General features: G+C 44.5%; 1 protein-coding gene across 4 annotated transcripts in view; it reads right to left on the bottom strand.

The window, feature by feature from the left end:
• LOC146861982 (phospholipid-transporting ATPase ABCA1-like) overlaps positions 1–25,998 on the bottom strand; it is a 3,104,259-nt gene that overhangs the window by 1,800,952 nt on the left and 1,277,309 nt on the right. For 2 of the 4 annotated variants that reach the window (XM_085641135.1, XM_085641137.1), the window contains exon 15: positions 9,520–9,742. The exons of the other annotated variants lie outside the window; for them this stretch is intronic. In XM_085641135.1, the coding sequence (XP_085497261.1) occupies positions 9,520–9,742 (223 nt within the window). The remainder of the gene's footprint in view (positions 1–9,519; positions 9,743–25,998) is intronic. 4 annotated transcript variants of the gene reach the window in all.

Below are 25,998 nucleotides of genomic sequence, written 5' to 3'. Positions count from 1 at the left end.
AATTTCCTACCCCCCAGCGCTTCACCAGGTCTCCCAATAAAAATGGTGCCTCACTCGTGTGGGAGGCCCAAATACCCGCGACAGGCAATGGCCCAAAACGTATTGAGGGGTCATCAAAATTGCCTATCTCAAAATTACCTGGTTTTGCATGGGAGGTCACCTGGGTTTTTGGCCCTGTGCTTGGCAGCCAGCTAGGGAAACCTACCCAACCCACACATTTCTGAAAACTAGACACCCAGGGGATTATAGGGAGGTATGGCATGCATGGATCCTCCAAATATTTCTTACTAAGAATCCCCTAAAAACCTCAAATTTAGCTGAAAAAAATCACTTTTTGCACACATTTTTGTGTGGGAAAGTTGTGGCACCACTGGGCTAACACAAATTTCCTACCACCGAGCATTTCCCCATGTTTCCCAATAAAAATGGTGCCTCACTCGTGTGGGAGGCCCAAGTTCCCGTGACAGGCAAAGGCCCAAAACGTATGGAGGCGACATCAAAATTGCCTATCACAGAACTACCTGGTTTTGCAAGAGAGTCACCTGGGTTTTTTGCCCCGCGCTCGGCAGCCAGCTAGGGAAACCTATCAAACCCACACATTTCTGAAAACTAGACACCCGGGGAATAATAGGGAGGTATGGCTTGCATGGATACCCCAACCTTTTCTTACCCAGAATCCTCTGCAAATCTCAAATTTAGCTGAAAATATCACTTTTTCCACACATTTTTGTGTGGGAAAGTTGTGGCATCACTGGGCTGACAAAAATGTCCTACCACCCAGCATTCCCCCAGGTCTCCCGATAAAAATGGTGCCTCACTCGTGTGGGAGGCCCAAGTACCCGTGACAGGCAAGGGCCCAAAACTTATTGAGGCGACATCAAAATTGCCTATGACAGAACTACCTGGTTTTGCAAGGGGGTCACCTGGGTTTTTGGCCCCGCGCTCGGCGGCCAGCTAGGGAAACCTATCAAACCCTCACATTTCTGAAAACTAGACACCCGGGGATTATATGGAGGTATGACTTGTATGGATCCCTCAACTTTTTCTTTCCCAGAATCCCCTGCAAACCTGAAATTTAGCTGAAAAAAATCACTTTTTGCACACATTTTTGTGTGGGAAAGTTGTGGCACCACTGGGCTAACACAAATTTCCTACCACCGAGCATTTCCCCATGTCTCCCAATAAAAATGGTGCCTCACTCGTGTGGGAGGCCTTAGTTCCCGTGACAGGCAAATGCCCAAAACATATTGAGGCGACATCAAAATTGCCTATGACAGAACTACCTGGTTTTGCAAGAGGGTCACCTGGGTTTTTTGCCCCGCGCTCGGCAGCCAGCTAGGGAAACCTATCAAACCCACACATTTCTGAAAACTAGACACCCGGGGAATAATAGGGAGGTATGGCTTGCATGGATACCCCAACCTTTTCTTACCCAGAATCCTCTGCAAATCTCAAATTTAGCTGAAAATATCACTTTTTCCACACATTTTTGTGTGGGAAAGTTGTGGCATCACTGGGCTGACAAAAATGTCCTACCACCCAGCATTCCCCCAGGTCTCCCGATAAAAATGGTGCCTCACTCGTGTGGGAGGCCCAAGTACCCGTGACAGGCAAGGGCCCAAAACTTATTGAGGCGACATCAAAATTGCCTATGACAGAACTACCTGGTTTTGCAAGGGGGTCACCTGGGTTTTTGGCCCCGCGCTCGGCGGCCAGCTAGGGAAACCTATCAAACCCTCACATTTCTGAAAACTAGACACCCGGGGATTATATGGAGGTATGACTTGTATGGATCCCTCAACTTTTTCTTTCCCAGAATCCCCTGCAAACCTGAAATTTAGCTGAAAAAAATCACTTTTTGCACACATTTTTGTGTGGGAAAGTTGTGGCACCACTGGGCTAACACAAATTTCCTACCACCGAGCATTTCCCCATGTCTCCCAATAAAAATGGTGCCTCACTCGTGTGGGAGGCCTTAGTTCCCGTGACAGGCAAATGCCCAAAACATATTGAGGCGACATCAAAATTGCCTATCACAAAACAACCTGGTTTTGCAAGGAGGACCACCTGGGTTTTTTGCCCCGTGCCTGGCGTCCAGCTAGGGAAACCTATCAAACCCTCACATTTCTGAAAACTAGACACCCGGGGATTATATGGAGGTATGGCTTGCATGGATACCCCAACCTTTTCTTACCCAGAATCCTCTGCAAATCTCAAATTTAGCTGAAAATATCACTTTTTCCACACATTTTTGTGTGGGAAAGTTGTGGCATCACTGGGCTGACACAATTTTCCTACCACCCAGCGTTCCCCCAGATCTCCCGATAAAAATGGTGCCTCACTCGTGTGGGAGGCCCAAGTACCCGCAACAGGCAAGGGCCCAAAACGTATTGAGGCGACATTAAAATTGCCTATCACAAAACAACCTGTTTTTGCAAGGGGGGTTACCTGGGTTTTTGGCCCAGTGCTCGGCGGCCAGCTAGGGAAACCTATCAAACCCACAAATTTCTGAAAACTAGACACCCAGGGGATTATAGGGAGGTATGGTTTGCATGGATCCCCCATTTTTGCTAACCCAGAATCCCCTGCAAACCTCAAATTCACCTGAAAGAATCACTTTTTCCACATATTTTTGTGTGGGAAAGTTGTGGCATCACTGGGCTGCCACAAATTTCCTACCACCCAGCGTTCCCCCAGGTCTCCCAATAAACATGGTGCCTCACTCGTGTGGGTGGCCCAAGTACCCGCAACTGGCAAGGGCCCAAAACGTATTGAGGCGACATCTAAATTGCCTATCACAAAATGACCTGGTTTTGCAAGGGGGGGGTCACCTGGGTTTTTGGCTCCGTGCTCGGCGGCCCGCTAGGCAAACCTACCAAACCCATATATTTCTGACAACTAGACACCCGGAGAATTCCAGGGAGGTATGGCTTGTATGGATCCCTCAACTTTTTCTTTCCCAGAATCCCCTGCAAACCTGAAATTTAGCTGAAAAAAATCACTTTTTCCACACATTTTTGTGTAGGAAAGTTGTGGCATCACTGGGTTGACACAAATTTCCTACCACCCAGCGTTCCCCCACGTCTCCAGATAAAAATGGTGGCTCTCTCGTGTGGGAGGCCCAAGTACCCGCTACAGGCAAGGGCCCAAAACGTAATGGATTCCTGCCCCCCCGGCGGGGGGGGGGCAGAAAGACAGAATTATGCCAAATATTTATTGGGGGAGCAAAGGCCCTTGCCCAAGGGGCTGCTCCCCCCTCCCTGGTGTCTAGTGTGTGGATCCCTGCTTGGGGATCGCCCTCCTCGAGGGATCCCCAAGCAGGGATCCACTGGGGAGGGGTACCATTGGAAAGGGGGAGTCTCCCCTTTCCAATGATACCTCTCCCGTCTTTCTATGTGCTCAGGGGGCTGAGATAGCCCCCTGACCACATACAAAGTGAAACTGAAATCAGCCTAAAGGCTCATTTCAGTTTCGGTTTCAGTGAAATGACGTCAGCGCGACGTGCGAGCTGATCATCATTTCACTGAAAAGGAGGGGGGGCCTCGGGAGCTGGGAAAGCTCTTCCTCAGCTCCTGAGGCTACAGGGGGGAAATAGAAATCCCTCTGGTGCCTGCACCAGAGGGATTTCCGGGGCCATGTGTCATGACGGGTGGGAGCCGTTGTGCGCACACGAGCACCGTTGCGCACAACGGCTCCCGGCCGTCTTGTGCTTGGAATAGAAAGGGTTAAATATCTAATGTAACTTAACGACATTCCTAAAATGTATGACTATTTGGCAATGACTAGGAATAGAGTGAATTAGGACAAACTAATTCAAGTTGGAAAAAAATCAAAAGTGAAGGAGGAAATTGCATATTGAGTTGGCGAATGGGAAGATTTAATATTCTAACTCCAGTCTAACAAACATTGAGGAAAGCGTATACATGTGGGGGCAGATTTACAATTCAACTCCAGGCTAACAAACATAATGGAAAGTGCATACTTTGGGGGGAGGGTTTGCTATTCTGACTTCTTTCCGACAAGCATCGGAAAAAGTGCATAAAATGAGGTCCATTGTAACCATGGGCATAGTTCGCGAAGTATCACTTCGCGAAGCTACGCAAAGTGCACTTCGCACTACGCGAGCTACGCGTAGCACTTCGCGAACTGCATAGTACCTTGTTCGCACTGTGCCAGATGTCGTTTTCAATGATTGCACAGTGCGGACAAGCAACCGGCACTGTGCAATCATTGAAAATGGCATCTTGCACAGTGCGAGCTGTCGTTTTTTGCTGCTCGAGTAGATTTTTACTCGAGCGGCAGCTTTCTCAACGCGAACTGGTAGTTTCTCATCGCGAGCGGTCGCGAGCGGTCGCGAGCATACGCGACCACTCGCAATGAGAAACCTGACCTCCTCGCCTTGGGAATCTCGCCGGGAGGTTTATTTTCCATGCTCGCGATCGCCTACTTGATGTTGCTGATCGCGAACAAGGAAAAAGTCTCGCCGGGATGTCATTTTGCTTGCTCGCGGTCGCCAACTTGACGTTGAGAACCGCGAGCAAGCAAAAAATGACCGCAGCACTACGCAACACTACGCTACGCATGTTCGCACTGTGCTACGTGCAGTTCGCGTAGTGCGAAGTAGCGCGAGCTTCGCAAACTACGCGAGCATAGCGTAGTGCTTTGCCCAGGCTTAGCCATTGGGGTGAGATTTACTATTCTCACTTTGTAATGTCAATCTCAGAATCATTGTGAAAGCGCATACAGTGGGGTGGTCAGATTTGCAGTTTTAATTCCATTCCAACAAATGTTCGGAAAATCCACACATTGTGGAGGGGGTCATATTTACTAGTCTAACTCAAATCTAAAAAAAATTGGGCCAAGTGACCGGGGGGTCTGCTATGCTATCCAAACCCCAATATCAAAAACATTGGAGAAAAGTGTTTGTATTGAGGAGACAAATTTAATATAAAACTCAATTCAAACAAACATTGGGGAAAGTCCATACATTGGGACTGAGGAGGGGGGTATATTTCCTATTTTAATACCAGTTTATCAAATATTATTAACATTTAAATGAGCAATTTACAAACCTAATTTTCAAATAGAAATAAAAATAGAAATCTTAGTTTTAATACAAAAACAATTACAGTGCATTTTAAAAATATACATATTCATCAGAATTATTTTTAAAAAACTATTCATATGAATTTAAATAAGCAATATCCCTCCTGCTTCACCATAAAAAAACACAAAAAGTTCAACTTGATATTTTTTTAAAATATTTAATTTATTTAATATTTATGATGTAATCATTTATATTAGAAACTACGAACCACCTCGTTTTTCTATATGTCCCGCAACCTATAGTAGTGATTTGTTTTATGGTAATTATATGCACTTTTGAAACCAATGACTCTAAATTAAATGTAATTATGCAAACTGCAATCCCTTCATTTGGCCTAAATTTTAGCAGAAAATACACTCTCACATCTATTTTAGATACAAGGACTCATTTTCACTAAAAGCAAGCACCAATAACACAAACACCAGAAACAGCAGCCATGTGCATTCTGGCCATTCTTGTTGTTTCCATGACTCATGCTAAATTTTGACTCACATTAGTCCAAAATTACATGATATGGCATGATAACAACATTTCGGGCATTCTGCATAAATAGTTCAAAACAGAATCACTGAAATTATGCAAGATAATGATGATTGACAAATATTTTGCCTTGGTGAATATTGTACTTAATTTTTAGATTATTTAATCACTAAAATTGCTTAAATGTTTTTGAGAAACTGCCCTCTAATCCAACAATAAAAGCCACACCCCCAAAAATAAAAGTAAATTGTTTAAAAAATATAAAACATATATCAAACAAAATGACAGTATCAAGCAATACAATTTGAAAATATTAAACAATTAGCACTAAGTATTAACCCCTTCGATGCTGCGCAGATTCCGCCGCTGTGCTGGCGGAATCTTGCGCGGGTGTGGTCATGACGGAATGGTTCCGTCATGAGCACAGCTCAACCGTGGGTCATGACGGAACCATTCCGTCATGAGCACCGAAGGGGTTAAACACTTTGCAAATAGCTTAACTAACCCAAATCCCAATACTCCCCATGAATAATAAGACATATATATATATTTTAATATGTATAAACAAAGTGTTATATTTAAAAGTATTTAAATAAAATATGTTTTCCAATTTAAAAATCTTAAGAATGAATACATTAATCAATAATTATCAATGTGGATAATTTGTATTTTAAACAGAACCCACCCATTCCCCCTGTGTATCACATAATTAAAAAAAAACATAAACAAATAACAGTTACGAAATAATAAATGAGTAACTTATAAAAAATTAAAAATTCATTACTACAGAATTTAAAATAACACTGTCCATCTGATCCCCTAATAAACCTATCTCCAAAACATATTTTACTTTCCTATAATATTTAAAAAAAATAATTGCAAACAATTATTTTATAACACATAATTAAATAATGTAACGCTTAAAGCAATATTTTAAAATGTGAAAATATTGTGAATTGATAAAAAATAATATAGTTATCTTCTATACTTCCTCCATGATGTTTTTTGTATTCACAATATTTTAACCATGACATAGGGTTTCAGGCAATATTTTTGAGTGTTTATATTAATTGAATATCTAGGGTTTGTGTATGTATAAGTTACGTTTGTGATTGTGCAATGTTATTGAAATAACATGCAAATCAGACAGGTGATGGCACTGGTGAAGACTGTAGCCATATAATAGTCTTTATTTACTCTATTGAACATGCAAATATGGGACACTTTCATTTGTGGAAGTCTATCACTTAATGTAATAGTAGAAACATGTAAATTCTTTCTATTTTGCACCTTCCTTTCCACATCTAATATGTACAGCCTATTTCTGACCATAGATTTAAAAATTCTCTTGAACTCTTCTGAGGTGCAAACAGTTGGATGAAGTATTGTTGCATAAGGCAACAGCATACAGTTACTAGGGATGTATACTCAATGTATGTCTCGTGATGGGCAAAAACTCATCTAACAAATACATATGTGGCATGGTCCTCCCGGTTACATGTAATTTCAAAAGTTGAAGTTTGTCCAAAACATAGTATCTTGCGGCTGGAGGGTTCCATGTTGTGTACAATCAGTAGAATCCCTAGATCCAAAAGGTTTAGGTTTCTGACATGATTTCAGTAAACATCAATTCATCCAATGTCACATTTTGGATTTAAAATAGGAGCTCCTGAACCTAGATTAGCAATGATAAACATTTGAAATATGTCTACATGCACATCAGAGATCTAATTAATAATTTATTGCAAAATTACTAGCACATAGTAAAATTACTAAAAATGTATTCTTTAGGGTAAACTCAGTCTTCCTTGCTTAAATGGTGTATTTTTTCAGTGCTTTGAGCTATAGCACTTCACAACAAGATCCTGCTGTTATGTGATAAAATATATGGTAAACAGTAACAGTACTCCTTCTTACTTATAATCTTCAAATTTCATAAGTTAATTCTGTGCAACAGAAGCAAACATTTTGGAAGAAAAAGTGCTGATTGTTTGAAAGTAAACTAAGTAATAGTTTGGCACTGATTAAGAGAAAACTAATTAATACATTGTTAAATGCCTGTGGGGTAAGATATGACAGGATGTTTTCACAATGTATATAATGTATGTTATAGACTGACTACATTTGTTTCCAGTCTCTAAATGTCTCCATTTATCCACAAAGCTCATGTCTCCATACAGACAACATGTATGCAAATATGTGTAGTCAAGCTACCTACCTACTCTGTAAAATGTTCTGTTAGCTGTGTAGGACTTATTCACACTATCGGGTTGATTACGATGTAGTTCGGAAACTCTTTCAACCCAATCGGTTTCGGAATCGTTTCCGACCGAATAGGGTTCTGTGAGTCCAACCGACCGATTACGATGATTCCATACATCGTTCGGTCGGACTCGCATTGACTTCAATAGGAGCTTGTGTTACGAACGAGAACACAGGCTCCCATTGAAAAAAGGGTGGTTGGGGAAACCATGCAGCCTGTGACAGGCACCCCATGATGCCTGCCACACTGTGTATGGTTCGAAAGAGGGGTCCCTTGGGTACCCCCACAGGCCCTAACCGGAGGCCTATAGTTGAAAGCGGGCCTGCTATGGGTCCCCAAACTTAGAGGCCTATAGGTGAACGGGGCCTGCTATGGGTCCCCAGACTTAGATTCCGACAGCCGTTCTGTGTCTGGCAATCGGAACAGCTGTCCATATCAGTCATCGTAATCGCTCATTCGGAAACCGTGTCTATAGAGCTGTACGATTCGGCTCCGAACGACTCAGGCTATCTGAATGCATTTCGGGACTGATTCGGACAGCCTAAATGGTTTCTTTGCATCGTAATCAGTAGTCCGGAAATGTGTCCAATTCAGTCTAAAAACATAGATTCCGAATCGGATTCACCGAATCCGAACCCCGTTCTGAGCCTTTCCGGACGGCATTGTAATCAGCCCCTGTGTAAATCTGCTAATAAATGCATAGATAGAATAAATTATCAATGTTATCTTAACTGGAATATTGTGTTTTCAATTCTCTACTTTAATTGCCTCTGAAAAGCATAAAAGGGAGTGTATTTCATCTAAGATTGTGACGGTATGCAAGATGTTTCTAACAACCTTGAAAACAGGAGGCTTCTAAACAACATAACATAACATATTTACCATTTATTGACAACTGACCACATGTGTCCTATCTAACAATGTACTAACTTTTGCTTTTTTGTTCAATTTCCATCACATTTGCTGGCCCAATGGAACCTCATAGTAACATACTGTTCCAAACGGGGCAAAATAAATATCAATCACAGTCTTTGAATTAGGAATACATGTATCATTGACCGTTTACTAGCTTCAAGAGCTTCCTGCCAGCACCTAGGTTCCTTTTCTGCCAAAAAGAATAGAGTGTCCAGAGGTAAGATGTTAAATGTCAAACAGACCGTCTTGAACTCATTCTGCTACTCTGGGGGGGCAGAAATGAAGCCTCAACATAAGAAACCATAATACATTAAGAAACCTTTCCACCTCAATTTGTCTTATCTATGCCTGTCTATGCTTAATTCTTCCTTGAGAAAAATCTCATATTGTTAGGATTTGTTATGTATGCTAAATTGATCTGAAATGTTTATTGTGGTTCCTGTCAATTATACTCTTTTGTGCAGAAACATAATGAATGACAGTGTTGGTGTATTGCCACTCTGTGGGTATAGTTAGCCTTTGCAATGGTATAAACTTGCATGAGCAAGCATTGCTATGTGAACAATTCTCCATTACACTATAAACCATAATATATCAATACACATATTTAATATAAATATTGATAACATTCATTTTAATTTTGATAATTTCAAGACAGAAATCACCTTTTAATTTGTAATCAATTAGCATTGATTAATAATCCAGGCAAGAATTTCTTGTTTTATCGCACGTATGATGGGAACATTTAACTAACCTTTATCAATATGGAAAGTAGCGCAGATGACACAATGAGCAGTGCCATATTATCCATGAACCATGTTAACCAGATGATGCTGTTCTTCACACCTACCATCCTAATAACCTCTTTCAGTCTCATCTCTTTCTCATGTACTAAACCCTTGATGATCATGCAGACGGAAAATATAAAGGCCAGCGTCAGGAACATTGGAAGGATATTTCCAATATATTGAGTAAAGCTGTTGTAAGATGAAAGAAGTTTGGTTTGCAGTTACAAAAACGATCATTTTACTGGTTAACAGTATTCATGGATTCTAATAATCTGTTTTTCTTTTAATTTATTGCCTCAGGAAGTATGTCAATACTATGAAAATTCCTTCTAAGGATTATTAAGCAAATGCCATCCAATTGCTAAACAGCAAATAGTTGAATCCATATTTACATCAATCATGAACCACTTTGTGTCAGAAACAATGCTTAGCTTGTTAAACTTTAATCATAAGGAAAAAACATACGTGTTGCACAACATACAGAAAAATGCATAACACGAGCCACACTCTGTAGTGTTACCTTTTATTTGTACTTTATGTAAAGGTCTACTTGAGCTTATATTAAGTTCAAAGCTTTAGTAAATCTCCTTTTGGCATCTGCCTTTTGGTGTTTCAAAAAGTAAGGACATTTTACTTCAGTCAAATATATCAATGAACATGTAATTAAACCAATTGCATAAACGGGTATGTAAAAATTGTAATACAAGCCATATTTGAGTCCCATTGCCTACATTATGGTATTTTTAACCTCAGCTACAAAACGTGCAGTCACGGGTTCTCTGTTTAAATGTACAAATGTTTATGTCCTAGTGTACTGTAGCCTTCATTCTGGCAATTAAATGGTTTGTTAACAGAGTTTCTGTTCAGTTGTAAGGCACAGTCTGCATAGTGTAGTTAAAAGCTACAAATCAAATAACAATTATTCTCTCACTTTCAGCTTAAAATGTAAAGTGCTTTGAAAAGTGCATGTTTTATGCATCTATGTCTCAAAGTATATTCTCAGTATGTAACATGAATTAAAAACTTAGGTTTGATAGGAAAGTGCTTAAAAAAACCCAAATCTTCAGCATATATTTAAACTGACCTGAAACGACCAGTAGTAAGTTTAGACTGTTATAATCTAATATTCTTTCACGAGTTTGTAAATATGAAACACAGCTTTACAAGCTTTGCTGAATGACAGGTATCCACATCTTTGATTGTAATGACTGCTACTTTGCACTTAGCTTGCATTTCTGACAGGTCTAAGCTAGCAGCTGGCAGAACAAATGGTCGCTGCGTGAAGAGGAGGACGAAAGAATATTTCAGGCTTTGTAGGTCATATTGGGGCATATTATCAAGCCAGGCGATAAAATTATCGCCGCTTTAGCGGCAGAAAACTGCCGCTGAAACTGCGATAATGGGCTTGATAATATGCTCTATGGAATTCCAATTGAAGTCCACGTTAGATGTCCTTCACATTTAACATGTGCTTCCATTGGAATTCCATAGAGCATATTATCAAGCCCATTATCGCCGTTTTAGCGGCAGTTTTCTGCCGCTAAAACGGCGATAGTTTTATCGCCTGGCTTGATAATATGCCCCATTGTTCTTTGAGTAGCACTTGCAACACCCCTCTCCCTTAGGTTTGTAGGGCAAGAATGAATCACTGAAGCTAGCTGCTACAAGAGTTTCGGAGCATATTTAGAATGTATGGCAAAGTGATTTGGCAGCCTGGTGGTGGAGTTATGAGACTGGGATAACTCATCACAGCTGAACAAACGGGGCCACCAGACTGGATTTTTTGGTGAGAATGTTGGAATGGGGTTTTCCTGAAATGATAATCTTGGAACTGGGAATTTCATCCTGTTTGATGAAGAGTCATTGCTCATAGATTATTTATTTTAAACCTTAAAATACCCTGATTCACCAATGCAAAAGAACTGACTAATATTTTGGTTATTAGATAGAAGTTATGGTAAAAAAAAATTAATAGTTTGTGGTTCAACTGTGCAGCGCGCACAATGAAATTCGCTTTATGTATTTATTTATTAACTGAACTCTCTTCGGCCTTAAGCTGGAGTTTACTACCCCCCGCCCCACCGCCCCGCAGCACTCCCACGAGGAGCCACCACTGTGTCCCTCAACCTGCTTTTACCTCTCTCAGCATGTTTGCTTTTGTGGGAAGATTTGAAGTGTTTCAGCTAGTGAGAATTAGGGTAGCTTATAGCATATACTAATCCTGAGAAATCATAGAGTCAATAAAGTGGGCACTATGTTTCTTTTCTTATATTTTTAGTGTTGAGAGGCTGAATTGCTATGTGAACAAATATTTAGGATACTATGTCTGAAGGTAATGGGTTCTAGCTTTACAGATAGTATTAGGATGGGGCAATATTTGAGCTATACTAAGGCCAAACTGTTACTGCTCCTAAATGTACCAAATGTGTGAAGTGTTGCAAAGGACAGTGGAGTTACAAAGGCGGTGTTAGCCTCCGTACTTCCTTCTCAATGCAAAAGTGTACAGTGTTTTCTACCCCTATAAGTGTTCACGGAACATTCTTTGTTGTTTCCACCATACCCCACTTCTAGGTAACACTCACCCAGACTTAGCAGAGTGGCCAGAAAGCTGAGGGTCATATTCTCAAGGAGCTATTGCTGAGTTAACGGCACTTTATCGCAGCCAAAGTCGCGATAAATGTTTTGCCCCATTCACAAGCTGGTGTTAACAGCCCATAACACGAGTTTACCTGCGATAGCAGCCGCAAAAAACATCGCCACAGATGCCCCTGGCAACTATCGCTAATGAGATGCAGAGTAGGCGTTCCCGTGTAAAAAGTTGCAACAACACCACTCCGAAAATTCTCAATGACCAGCCAGATTGGTAAAAAGACCACGAAACATAGGATAAGGCGCGTTAGCAGCAGAAAATTAACACCTGCTCTGACCTGGTGTAAAGTCGGACGGCAGCCTGCACCACAAAAGGGAGCCTAGCCCAGAGCCACACCAGAAGAACAACAGATGCCATGGAGCCACTGAACATGCAGGCCAGACACCCAAGAGGGCCCCAACACCTCCAGGACCACCCCCACCCCCCTGGACACCCACCACCCCCCCGGACCAACACTGAGGCAGCACAAAGACAGCGACTCTCCGAGAATGCACCAACCTCACAGACCTACCACCAGAGAATGTCAATGCCCACTACATTCTCAAAGGGACAACCCTCCTCCGCATCCTGACCACCATTGCCCACAGGCTGACGGTACGAACACAGTGGACAACCAAAATCCCACCTCATACAAAGCTGCTGGCTGTGCTGCATGTGTTGGCCTCTGGTACCCTCCAACCAACATCCGCCTGAGACAGAGGAGTCACACAGCCAGGCCAATCCAAGTCCCTCACAACGGTCATGGATGACACCATCAGCTTGGTACCCTACTATGTATACTTCCCACACACTGCGCAGGAACAGCCAGAGACCAAGTAAGGCATGTATGCCACAGCTGGCTTCCCGCACTTGTCAGGGGCAGTTGAATGCACACATGTCCTACTAGAGGTCCCTGGCAACACTGCACACAATAAGCGCAACAGAAAGTGAGTGTATCCCACCAATGTGCAGGCAATAGTGGACCACTGGCGAATCTCCACCAACGCTGCCGCCAACCATCCAGGCAGTGGGCATGATTCCTACACCTTCCGACAGTCCATCATCAACATGCGCCACCAGGTTGGCACCCACGGAAATGCACTGCTTGTTGGCCAATACGAAATGCACACACCACACACCTCAACTCATGCAACACACAACACAGGGAATGCACATCACAAGCTCACATACAACACGCACACCCACTAGACACGACAGCACAACTCACTGTGGGAACCTGGACCAGCCATGTACATTAGCCATCATCGGCATGGCACCTCAGCCACACAATAGAAGAATGTCGGAAGAGGTGGGGACCAGGCATGTGCGAAGGAGGCAAGTGACCCATGAATGAGACTGTACACAATGCCAAGTGTGGCGTGGATGAGCTGGTCAGACTGCGGTATGCAGAACACAGACATGCCCATGTCGATTCACTCCGCTGATGTTTGGAGTGTAGTGAATGCAACCATGTCACCCCAGCCAGTGGGGAGATCACGGAAATGTAGCTTGTTACGTCCCCCCATAAGCGTAAGTGGAGTGGGCTAGCCCAGCGTACACCAGGCCAGCGTAGGGGTGTGAATAAAAGGCACATAACTCTGGGCGTGGTCCTCTTCCAGAATGCCCAATGTCTCTGCCAGGGCGGCGCCTCTCACTCCGCCATGATGCCGTGAGCGGTGTTGCCAGTGATCCTGTGGGCCTGCTGCACCTCGGGACGCTGGTACCCGCACCAATCCTGCCAGCCCCTGCGTACCCAGGCCTGAATGCCCACTTGCCGACACCAGCATATGTCAAAGAGTGCCCACCACATGCCGGTGCAATCTTCAAGCCCGAGGCCTGCGACCTTGGCAGCCTCCTCAGACCATCACGGCCTCCGCAACACAGGCCCGCAGTACTACTTTCTCGTTGACGTACTCCACCGGCATGCACAGCGGACAAGTAGGTCACACATTTGAAACTGAGTCTTGATTACACCATGGCAGAGCACATTAATTATGGCTGAGTGTATGTCACTACACACCCTTCGATGTGGTGCCACCAGGTGTTAGTAGCGCATCGCAACAACAAGATTCTGTGGGCCCACGCGGACTACTACTCTCGGCCTACGCTGTGCTCAAGTAAGTCACAGAATTGGAACTGAACATCGATTATTCAAAGGCAGAGTACATATCATTGCACGCAAGGAGAGGCATAAGAGGATGACGCGTTGCATTTGGGAGGAAAAAAGGATCATCATTACGGAGGTGATCGAATACTACCGACACTCCATTATTGCAGACTGCATCCCCTCTCAGCCCCGGTGTCACTAAGTCTGAGCCCCGACATTCATGGACACTCTCTGGTCGTACATTGGTGGCGTCTGAGTCTATGGACTAGGGGGTAGTTTTCATCCTCATGCAGCTGATACTGAATTTCTGGTGGCAACGAGCTTGTCGCTTTCCACTCCTCTATTTGCTGCTTCCGGATAGCTTCTGCCCTCTGCATCATGCACTGGAGGACCCCTTCCACTGTCCTCCGCAACCCTCCACCACATTCACCTTCGACATCGACGAGGACCTGCCCAGTCCGTGTGGCCCTACTTCAGTGCACCACAAATCACCGTCCCATGGCGTGGTGCCTGTGCCAGCCGCTGTGCATCCGGGGCCACTAACTCTGTGCTGGTCACATCAGGGACCCCTTCTTCTGAGATATTGGATGGCCTCTGAGGCGATGGCCTTGGGGTCATCGACACCATGTGTCTGTGGCCCTGCGCTGTCCGCTGCCTCCGGCCTCAACTGCGGCCCACCTGGGCTAACACATTAAATCGAGTCCTCACCGGCCCGGACATCGCATCACCACAGGAGGCACACACCACTACTGCCAGGACCAACTCCAACCGCCAGCTGCCAGTGTCGAAACGGTCATACTGGCAGACTGACGGAGTTGCTCGCACATTTCGTGGATGCCATCTTCTGCCTGATCCCCTGCTCAGCACTCCAAGTGGCACTAACTCAGTGCACCACGAATATCGTCCACTACTGTTTTGGTTATGTGCTCTGGAGAGCCCACGCAGCAATGTCACCTCAGGCAGTGTGGGAGACCTGGAATGACGATGAGGAAGATGATGCAGGTGTGACTCCCCCACTTCAGCTGCATCAGGAATGTCCCAAAGGGACACAATCCTAGACATTTTCTTCACATGAGCGCGATCAGCTCTAGTGCCCCAACCACAGCACACTGCAACTCACGGACACTTCTCTTTACTCATTGTGTGGCTTCTGGACTTTCCCCGGCTACCTTCATGATGCTCCGCAGTTGTCCCTGTAATGCTGGTGTTGTCTGTTTCTGTATTCATGGTGTTCACTGTTGTATTTTTTGCCAGCACCAACAATTCCCTGGGGGCTGGCTTGCACTCACCCCACACACATCCAGCACAGGTGTCACTGTACATGTGACCCTGCCAATAAAGAGGACAGGCGCACGTGCCCGTAGCCAGTTGCAATAACTATCTGCGTGTGTCCGTGTGGTCATGATGTGTGCAGGAGGGCCCCAGGCCCTACAACATTACAATGTGCTGTATACAGCGGACGCAAGCCATGTCATTGCAGACAGCGGGTTAGAGCTTGGAGATGTAGCTTTGTCGTCAGCCACTCGATATGTAAGACTGGGCCGTCATGCGGAGGAGCAGTGTGGATGTGTGGATGGTATTTACAGGGCTCTGGGCATAGTTCAGTAAAGGAAATGTGCAAATGCATGTGTTTCTGTCGCAGTGTGGGTCTCCTTTGTGGAGTGTAGGTGGTCCCTGATGGGACTTCGACACCCCGTATGTGATGTAGTTCAGCTCCCATGAGCTCTGACCCCACCCACACCTCTTCGGCCACCTCCTTTTGGCATTCTGACACCTCGCATTGGAATGCGATGTGTGCCCGGTGAAGTTTTGGGAGACAGCCGTGGTGGCAGGTGTTTCCTGCTGTGCAGGAGCTGGGGTCTCCTCTATGTAGCTTGGCTGCCCTGCTCCTGGGGGTGCGTTGCCTGAGATGTCCATGAGCTGTTGTAGGGCAACGGTGTCGAAGGTGTGGTGGTCATCTCCGGCATCACTGATGGGTTGTCCGGTCTGACCTGCTGGAGGTGGTTTTTGTCCCTCTGCAATGTGAAGGCGAGATGCATGTTGACATTGTGTTGACATGTATTGTTCTTGTTGACATGAAGACTGTGTGACAATGTACATTGTGACTGTTTGGGCGGTGCTGGCAATTTGAGGGGGGATAGTGGACATTTGGACTACATGACGGATGTGAGGTTGTACACGTACATATGCATCTCACAGTTCCCTTCTCTGTCAAATGTGATTGGCCTGTTTCTGCGCATAAGCGGACCCAGTTGTGCCCCCTGTTCTGCAGTGTTGGTGTTGCACTTTGTGCCAAATTGTCATGGGATGTGCTGTGATTGCTATGTGTGTGTGGTGCAGTGTGCCACGAGATGAGGGACATGATCCTGGGTCATTGTGGGCATGCAGTGTGCTCTACTTAATTGTGCATGTGTGCCATTGTTCCCATCTCCCCCCGTCCCCCAGTCCCTGGTCGTTACTCACCCTAGTTTAGATTTTCACGTCATGTCAGCGCCTCTTGGCCTCCTCCATTGGCCTCCTTGACACTCTGGCTGCATTCAAGGTAGTCTGATTGTGAGTCAGCTGCTGGTAGTGTTCTGTCACCTCCGTGACGCTGATCTTGTTTTCCTGCGGACTGCACCCCATCTTCCTCTCCCTCTTCACCTTGGCCTTCCCCGACCCCGTTGTTCCGTGCTGGTGGTCTATAGGGCTTGTGGGGTTTGCGTTGGCCTCTGCGCTCGGTCAGGGTGCATCCATGCTGCTACGCACTTTGAATTGTTTCTGGTGTGTCGTTTTTGTAGCTTTTATAGTGCATTTTCCCACCAGACGCTTGGGATTTGCAGGCCTGCCGCTGGTTTTCGTTGCTTTTTGTATCGCGATTGGCATCATCGCAGCTTTTTTTACGTTCGTGTTTCGCATTTTGTGGTGTTGATTTTAACGCAGCCATTTGACGCGTTATCTGGTGACTATCGAATGGTACCGTCGTGTTGTGAATACTTAGTTGACACAGTGTAATTTTCCCGCGATAGACTGCGATGTTGAGAGTTGAGTTAAGTTACTGTTGCGATGGTGATCACACGTTCTTGAGAATATGCCCCTGAGTTTGTACCGCCACAAACCCACACCACAAGGCTCACAGCTGAATGCAAAACAAGGTACAGAGCCTCAATAATCAGGATACTCCAAATGCGCTATGCTCTGAAACTCCTGTCCCAACATGGTTGTGTCTGACAAATTTCTCAAAAGCTAGCTCTGTCTCCGTAGGGATGGCAGGATTCAAATGATATCAGACAGCAGTGAGCTGAGCTGCAAAGATAGACTGTGCAGCGCATGCACCTGTTATGCTTTCATAAATATGACTAGTCTTTCATTGACAGGAAATTTAGAAGAAGAATGTATTAACTTTCAGGCATGACAACATTTTATCAGCGTAAGGAACTGCAAGACAAAAGAATTAAGGGAGTGTGAATAAAATATGAGGGTAGATATTTGAAAGTTTGTTAGCACTGTCAGTTGATTAAATGTATCCTGATGTGTTGCGTTTTGGGTTTATGACAAAACTGAAGTTTTTCAGTGGTAAGGTACAGTTCTTTTGCTTGTGCTTTAAAAGGGATGTAGCCACATGGCTGCTGCCAGAATCATGTGGTTCCTACGGATATTGCTTCACAGTGTAATTCATAATCCACTATGATGGGCAGCAAACCATTGATCAGTTTCATTACTTTGAATGTTGCTACTTGTGAAGAGATGGAGCTTAAAAAGGGTCTGTAATGGTCTCTCGCTCTACGAAATGCTTTTTTTATGCAAAAATGTTTCTAAAGATGGCTGTGAATTAAATATGAGCAATTCAGCAGGCAACTTTCCTAGCAGTGGCTGATCCTTTTCCCTGTGGTTCTGAAATGTGCAAAACCCATGTTTTAAGTCATTCACACTATCCAAAGCGGGTTTGTAGCCCTTTCCCAATTGCAAATAGGAAAACAAATGGCCAAACAAGACATCAATTCCTATTGTTAGTAGCAATAAGATATTTCAACGTTTTCTGACAGAAATTCCTTTAGTAAACCATTGGCGAGATACCGATCGCCTAATTCAGCTGATAGCTGATTGGCAGGGTAAGCAGTCCCTTTTGGAAATTGTGTTATGTAGCCTTGTAAGAAGCAGACAGTGTTCCAGAGAACCACTGAACATTGCGGACTGATGAATTTCCAGCATGTCGACATTTTTCTTTTTAAAGAAAGCAGCATCCCTTACTTTGATAGACATGCTGTGTTTTTTTTTTAAATGTTGGAATGCTGAGAATGTGTGAAAACAGGGTTGGAGGTCTTGTGCTCACAGCCATTAAATGAGGATCACAGAATCCGACCTGCTTCTTTGATCTTAATGAGGTAGGAGGTGTTCTGACCCTCAACGAAGATACATTTGAAAGGCAAATAAAAGGCAGTTTGCAAACGAGTCAGAGTGTGTTGGAACTGGCACGTCCTGGTTAGCTGAGGTGAGGCCCTAGCCAGGCAGAATTTACTACTCCCGTCAAGGGTGGGTGATTATGCTCACTGTATAACCTGCACTCAACCTTGGGCAGCTTGTCACTGAGCAGTCAGGCTTATCACAGAGTCAGTGCATAAAGCATTGGCACAGTACTGCCGCACAATAAATACACGAGCATCTCAGAAGAGAGTTCACACGTGGTGTATGTAAATAAAGTTTGTATTCAACACATACAGTAATTGACAGAACACGAACATTATGGGCCTAATTACGACTTTGGCGGTGATGCGGGGTACGCTCCACCACCGCACAGCCAAAGCTGTGGTCAGGCCGCCCGCCAGATTAGGAGTTTCTATCTGTCTGAAAATAGCACTACAGTGGGAATGCCAAGAACAGTTCCTGCACAGCATGGACTATCAGGTGTGAATAGACACAGGGGGGCACATGTTGTGATCACTTGAGAGCATCCCAGGGTGCAGAGGATCCTTTATGAAGACAGTGGCAGAGAGGAAACTTTTAGATGTTTGACGGGACCGCAGCATCCCGCCAAGCATATCACTGCCTCTACACTGCCGCACTACCGCAAGGATTAACAGTTCCCTGGCAGCTGCAAGAGGGCAATGGCAGTCCGACTGCCCTACTTATCATAGGGCAGTCCTTAAGTGTGCATGATTGTAATAGGGCACTCCTTAAGTGCACATGACTGCTTTGCAGGCCCTCACGGGCTGGACAAACAGTCCTGCACACTTTGCATCTTCCCCACCAGGCTTGCTTTACACAGCCTCGTGAGGAAAATGCAAAGCTTCCCATTTTCCGTCTGAGTGACGATCCACGGTGCTCACACCGATCTCAACGCTGTATTGCAGCATTGTGATTGGCTATGGGGAGCCTGGGAGCCCGGGTGCTTCCTGTTGCCAGCGGAGACAGGAAGAAGAGGATGGAGGAAGGTGCGGCGGCCAGCCGACAAAGTGTTTTTTTTTCTCCATTTTCTTCATACCCCCCTCCGCCACCAACGATCCACTCCCGTCCGGTAGCAGCCGCTACTGCACATAATGATTCATCTGAATTCTTTTGCATTGTTTTTTTGTACTGTATAACGTGCAGAAGTGCAAGCTGGAAAGAACCTTGAACATACCATTGTGCAGGGTAACAATAAACATCCCTTATTCAGTGCCAAGACACCATTGGTGAATGTGCACTTTACAAATACACGTTATGTTATAAACGCAAATCCACAACGTCGCCAGCACCAGAACCTGGAAGAATATTCAAGTACAATGTGTATCAGTGTTATGCAAAAAAGCACTTATTCACCTGCCGTTGAAATAGAAAATTTCCATTTGATGAATACTGTTGAAACATTATTTTGAATTGTTGAAATGCATACGTCAGTTAATTGCTTGCTTTAATCAAATTATAATAAATTAGTTAAAATGATGTTTAAAACGTTGCAAGCAAATAATCATCTGACAATGTGTAGTTTTGTGTGTAGTGCTCTGGTGAATTGCCAGTGGTGCAATGAGTGCTAAAGACGGCCCTGAATGGCGGCATGAGCTCACATTTTATCTGCTCTACAGTTTTCAAAGTCATTCTGATTTGTGTGCTCAGCTGGGATAAGCCGCTGTTTCACCTACTAGCTGAGCATCCCAGTGGAAATATCCAAAAGACAACAAGCAGGCTGGTGTTCAGTCTTCATAGGCTTCAACATGTCTCAGAAGCTCACAGTGTGCCAATGTATCTTCCACAGATTTTTAACACTAGCAAGGCTCTGCGGCATGCTTATTCTTTGAGACAGCCGAATTTTGGTTAGTTTGTATTCACATGTCTTAATACCAGTAACATGCTGCCTATTGGTGACCGCTGTGCTTAAGCATTATCTCCCCACTTCCTTTTGCATGTATCTACTGTGCTAACAAATAAATAGATCTGTTAAAATGTAACTACATGACACTTAGGGGCATATTAGCAAGTAAGTGCGAAAATTATCGCCCGTGCCACGTATCGGAAGTTTTGTTATCGCCTCCTTTCCCTGATAATTTTTGGCTTCTTACCGACGTATTATCAACACATCTATGAGAGGTGATAGTGTCAGGGAAAGGGGCGATAACTCCCGCTAAGAGGCATCAAAGAGATACTTGGCACAGGCGATAATTATCGCCCTTACTTGCTAATATGCCCCTACCTCTTTGATGTCTGTGGGTCTTCTGATGGGGATCTGGCTTTAGTCAGGTTTTTAGCAGGTGTTAAAAACCGGCGTACATCGGGGGTAAGTGCAAATTATTGTACCACAGGTCATCTTTGATAATACAGCGAAGTGCTGTTAGCGATTTCTACCTTGGCATTTAGGTAAGCAACGTCTACCTTGTATGTTATTAGCGATACATATTGCCGGCATGCAAGGCGATGAAAAAAATGGCAGCTTACGCCGGAAAGCTTCGCTAACGCATGTTAGCGCAGGCTTGCTAATAGGGCGATAAAATTATCGCCGCTTTATCGGCAAAAAGTGCAGCTAAAGCGGCGATAATGCACTTGATAATATGCCCCTATATAGCGTAAAAAGTACACCACAAGTCTTATGTAATACTATTCCTGCCCAAACATGCAGAGAATGAGAGATCAGAAAATATGTATTGACAATGCAAATAAAAAAACGATGAGGATCGGTTCAAAGTAATCCCTGGTGCATAGGAGAACGTATGAGAATGCATGATTTTTTAGCTTATTGGCAAACGGAACAATTCATCATATGCACTAGGGTAGAGGAGAGGCAGTCAGTGTTTGGGTTATATATTTGCAAATGGCGTGGACTCCGGCAATACCTATTGGTTGTGACTCTTAAAACCATGTGTGAGTGAGAATTCAACTTGGTACACGACCTTGGGCATCATTTGTCTAGAAGAGTTACATGTGGGAAGGCGAACCGTGAATCCCACTAGCTTCATGTTTGGAGGAGAACAGAATATTGAGAGAAGGCAGGAGGGACAACAGAGCAAATGAAAAAGAGTTTTAGTGGAGCAATTACTAGTTTTATACGAGCCAGCACGGAGGACATTCAGACAGGAGTAGCATATGGGAGAGGACAGTGATTTTGACAGTCTATTCTGAGGAAGAAACAAGTGACATGTGTAGGGCCACAGATCAAGGTTTATGTTTCTGTGTGCTTAAGACATTTATATGTGCCAATACAAGGAAGCTGATAGGTAAGTGTAACAAGTTCAAGTGTAAGTCTAACAGGGCAGAATGTAACAAATGTGATCTCTCGCCACTGGCGTCCTGGGGTCTTGTAATGGAGCCCCTTCAACTACAACTCAGTTCCATTTTCTAATACTTTACTGTCGGGGTAACGAGTACAGGAGTTCAAAACTCACCAACGCAATAAACAACCCTCAATAAATTGCTGTCTAGTTATTGCTTTATCGTGTCAAAAAAGGAAAGCACTTATTTCACGTTACCCTTTTATGAACGCATCACAACCGAAAAAATGCATTTCATGAAAAGTAAGCCTACTGGCTTTGTCATGATGTCACCACAATAATCAAAGACACAATATACAATGAAACACTGCAAATCAGTATTAACAGATTTCAGGATGGATTTACCATTCAGGGACTTAAGACAATATATCCAGTGACTGACTGCAAACACGTACATGTCAAAAACGTTTTTTATGTTCAACCTAACAGTGTGAATGACGCTGGTTCTTGTACATTTAACCAGGTTGAAAATCACCACGCGATCCAGTGACGGAGGAACATGGATCTAGAGTCTTTAGACAAAAGTGGCAGCTCCTGGAGTGCTTGCAAACTGCAGACATGTCACCAGATAATCTTGGAAACTTAGGGAAAGTTACTAACATTTTCAGGGGCACTTCTAAGGGATTGCTGGGGAACCAACTGCAACATGCTCAATGTGCCCGGATACTAGACTGAGTTTGACAGTAGTCCTGTTTGTTTAGCCTAAAGATATACTTTAGTACAACCTACTTTTTGGCACAATCCATCATCAAATAACAGGATGAGTTTGTGAGGGAATAATTCTCAGTGTTGGTCTCTTCTGATTAGTGCCACTTGTCTGCACAGACTCTTACTGCAGCAGTGGACCTCATTTCAAAAGACATGTACTGGTAGTTAGCACTAGAAGCCATTTTATAGAAGCTAACAGTGAGTCAGACTCACTCACAGCAGAGGTCCAAATATCAGCTCGTCAATGTACACTAGCGAAAGCGGTTCACAAACCACTCTCACATAGTAAGATGTTATTTTGTTAAGATAAGAGGAAGCTCTGCTGCAGGTCTGCTGTCCAGAGGGACGTGAAGAAATAGGAAATGCTTTAGAAAATGTAAAAGTCTGTGATAGGGAAAATTCATCCAAATCGGATGGCTTTTATGTACGAACCCAGAGATTGAAGTATTGTATACGGGATGAAGTCTCAAAAGGAGAGGTCTCCTGTGGCTATCGTATTGGAACATCTTTACCCTCCCTTGAGAGACAAAGTAGCAGTGGTTCTTCTTGACCTCTGTGTAGCTCATGATGCTCTATGTCACAACATTTTACTTCATGACTGGGAGCGTGTACAGGACTAAGTAGAACTGACATTCCATGGATTGGATCAACTCATTCTTTTGCTAATGCAGGAAACAAATAACTATGGAATACATTTTTTTTCCATGTTGAGGCTACTGTAAAGCGTGCTGTGTCTTTCTACCTTTCACACCTGCTAATGAACATCTATATGAAACAACTAGCATAGATGTTAGACAGTCTCCAGCTACAATACCAGAAGACCTGCAATGAAACACTGATTCATCTCTAATTTAAAAACAAAAACGGAGCTAGGCTTCCTTGACCCAGCACATGGATTATTCATATCACTAAATGGAGAATCATGCCTGTAGAAATGACACATATTGAGATTTTATTACTAGTGGGGCAGATAACAGCACAATCCAATGTAAATGGTCCAGCACTCTAGGAATACTTCACATCTGCATAAGACGGTCCCCAGTTTTTCACAGCTAAAAACTGTGCACTGGTCAATATGCAAATAAAAATCCAAGAAGGATTCGATTGTAAAAAAGACATGTGTTTTGGAGTTTAGTGCCCTTGACTCTTAGAAAGACTCTACAAGCCAACCACCAACCAGGACAAACAAGCAGAACAAATAAGTATTTCAACAGTACCTGGTACCATTAAAACGCATGAGATTAGTAGCACTGCTTAGCTATACTCCGAATCAGGAACCAAAGTTGTACCCACTGCATCACTAGTTCAAATATAGCCATGTGTGGGTACTATCTTCGAAGAAAATCTGCATCCCCTCTGTGATACCCGAGATGCACATTACCCAAAGGACTGTTGTGTTCACCCCAACATTATTGGGTCACCCGCTATAGATAACATTTATATGTATTTATTACTAGACACACTCTACTAATCTCTTTATGAGATTAGAAGTCAAGGACATATGCACAAATCAACATTTCACAACAAATTAAGCACTTATATGGCTGGGGCCCTAGGGGCGTACCAGACCATATACTAACAAAAAGGTATAAGAAGAACGACTTAAGAAGGGAGAAGGCCTAAGGCCTTCAGAAGCGCTGGGGCCTCACTAATCCACCCAAGGCAGGTAAGTAAAGGACCCACGGGAGACACATGTAGTGTGAGAACACAGCCGCGGATCCCAATAGACTTCAATGGAACAAGTCGCGGTTGGAATGTTAAAGTTTTAGGATACTTCGGGTTCGGGAGAGTCTACAAGCAAGTCACTTACAGGGTAAGTAGTTCTAGAGCCAACACACACAGGAGCACCCGAGAACTTGAGTTACCTCACCCAGGGAAGCCGGGTGCATAGGTGTCTTTTGGTGTCGGGTCGCAACGTCGTTTTCAATGGGAGCCAAATAAGACTTGCTGCTTGCGAAGACAGGAGAAGTGTCCGGCGGAATCCAAGGCTGGATTCTGAAGAAAGAAGACCTGAAAGCAGAGGAGACAGTGTTCAAAGTCACTTGCCAGTGACCCGGGGCCAGGAAGCTGGATGCCCACAGTAGTCGGGTGATTTCAGGTGATCACGGGTGTCTTGACTCTTCAGCCCCGAGTTCCAGGAGGTATCGACAACCAGGAGCTGGATTTGGAGTGTGCCACAAAGTCTGCAGCTTACTGACATGTCGGCAACCAGATTGGAGCCAACAAGTCTTGGCAACAGCAAGTCTCGTGGAAAGTGAAGAAAGTCAACGGTGCAGACCAGCAAGGTCTGAGGGACTCACCCAGCGGGGGTTAGTCAGGGCAGGCCTGGAGCAACCAAGGGAGCCCTTTGGGTCTGTAGAAAAGTCTTCAGGGAACCCACAAGCCAACCAGCAAAGATGCCTCAGGAGGATTCACTTCACAGGAGCCCATGGTCACTCGGGACAAGGTAGGCCTCTGATTTTCAAGAGAAATCTTGCTGGAGGCTCGGGCCATATGTGGTCCAAAGCACAAGTTCGCAGAGTGTCATGAAGGGGTTGCACTCGACAATAGTGCACGTACCCGGGTATTGCTGTTCCTCGTCACTCGAGCTTCACTGGGGACTTACAATGGCTGTCGAGAAGTCAGGAAATCTACTTCTGGGGCTGCAGAGACTTCGGACTCTAGCAGGAGCGGGAACGTTTGCAACCTTTGATGCAAGGTTTTGGTGCCTGCCAAGCAGGGGAGTCACTCCTTGACTCCAAGGGAGATTCTTCAGTCTTCCAAAGGTAGTGGAACGTGGAAGGTCCAGGATTCTTCTTCAGAGCGTCGTCCAGGGATATCTAGTTTCCAATGGTAAGGGTTCCCTAACTTATACTACAAGGAAGGGAGGGACTAGCTCTATGACCACTCCTATGGGAGGGTCAGGGGAGTGGGTGGCTACACCCACTTCCCTTTGTCCAGTTTTGCACCAGAGCAGGGTCTGGTAGCCCCTGAACCGGTTTGAGCTGCCATATGCACAGAGGAGCCTACTGCTCCCCCTTTGCAGGACTTCAAAGCACTCTAGGAGTGCACCCACCCAGCCCCAATACACTAAATCCTGTCTGGAAAGTGGTTACACCTCCCTGTGACAGGATGCCTATTGTTGGGCCTCCTCCACTGCGAGTTTCGGTCAGCAGCAGGAGGGCAGCCCATTTTGTGATGCCAGGGCTCTTCAGGATTCTTCTGTTTTTCCACAGTGGGTACATGTCTATCCCATTAGAAGGGTGGGATCATACTCCCACACCAGTTACTGGTATGGGGGTAT

This window comes from Triturus cristatus, chromosome 2_2 (genome assembly GCF_964204655.1).
Source record: "Triturus cristatus chromosome 2_2, aTriCri1.1, whole genome shotgun sequence".
Taxonomy (NCBI): domain Eukaryota; kingdom Metazoa; phylum Chordata; class Amphibia; order Caudata; family Salamandridae; genus Triturus; species Triturus cristatus.
This window is presented reverse-complemented; position numbering and strand designations above follow the sequence as displayed.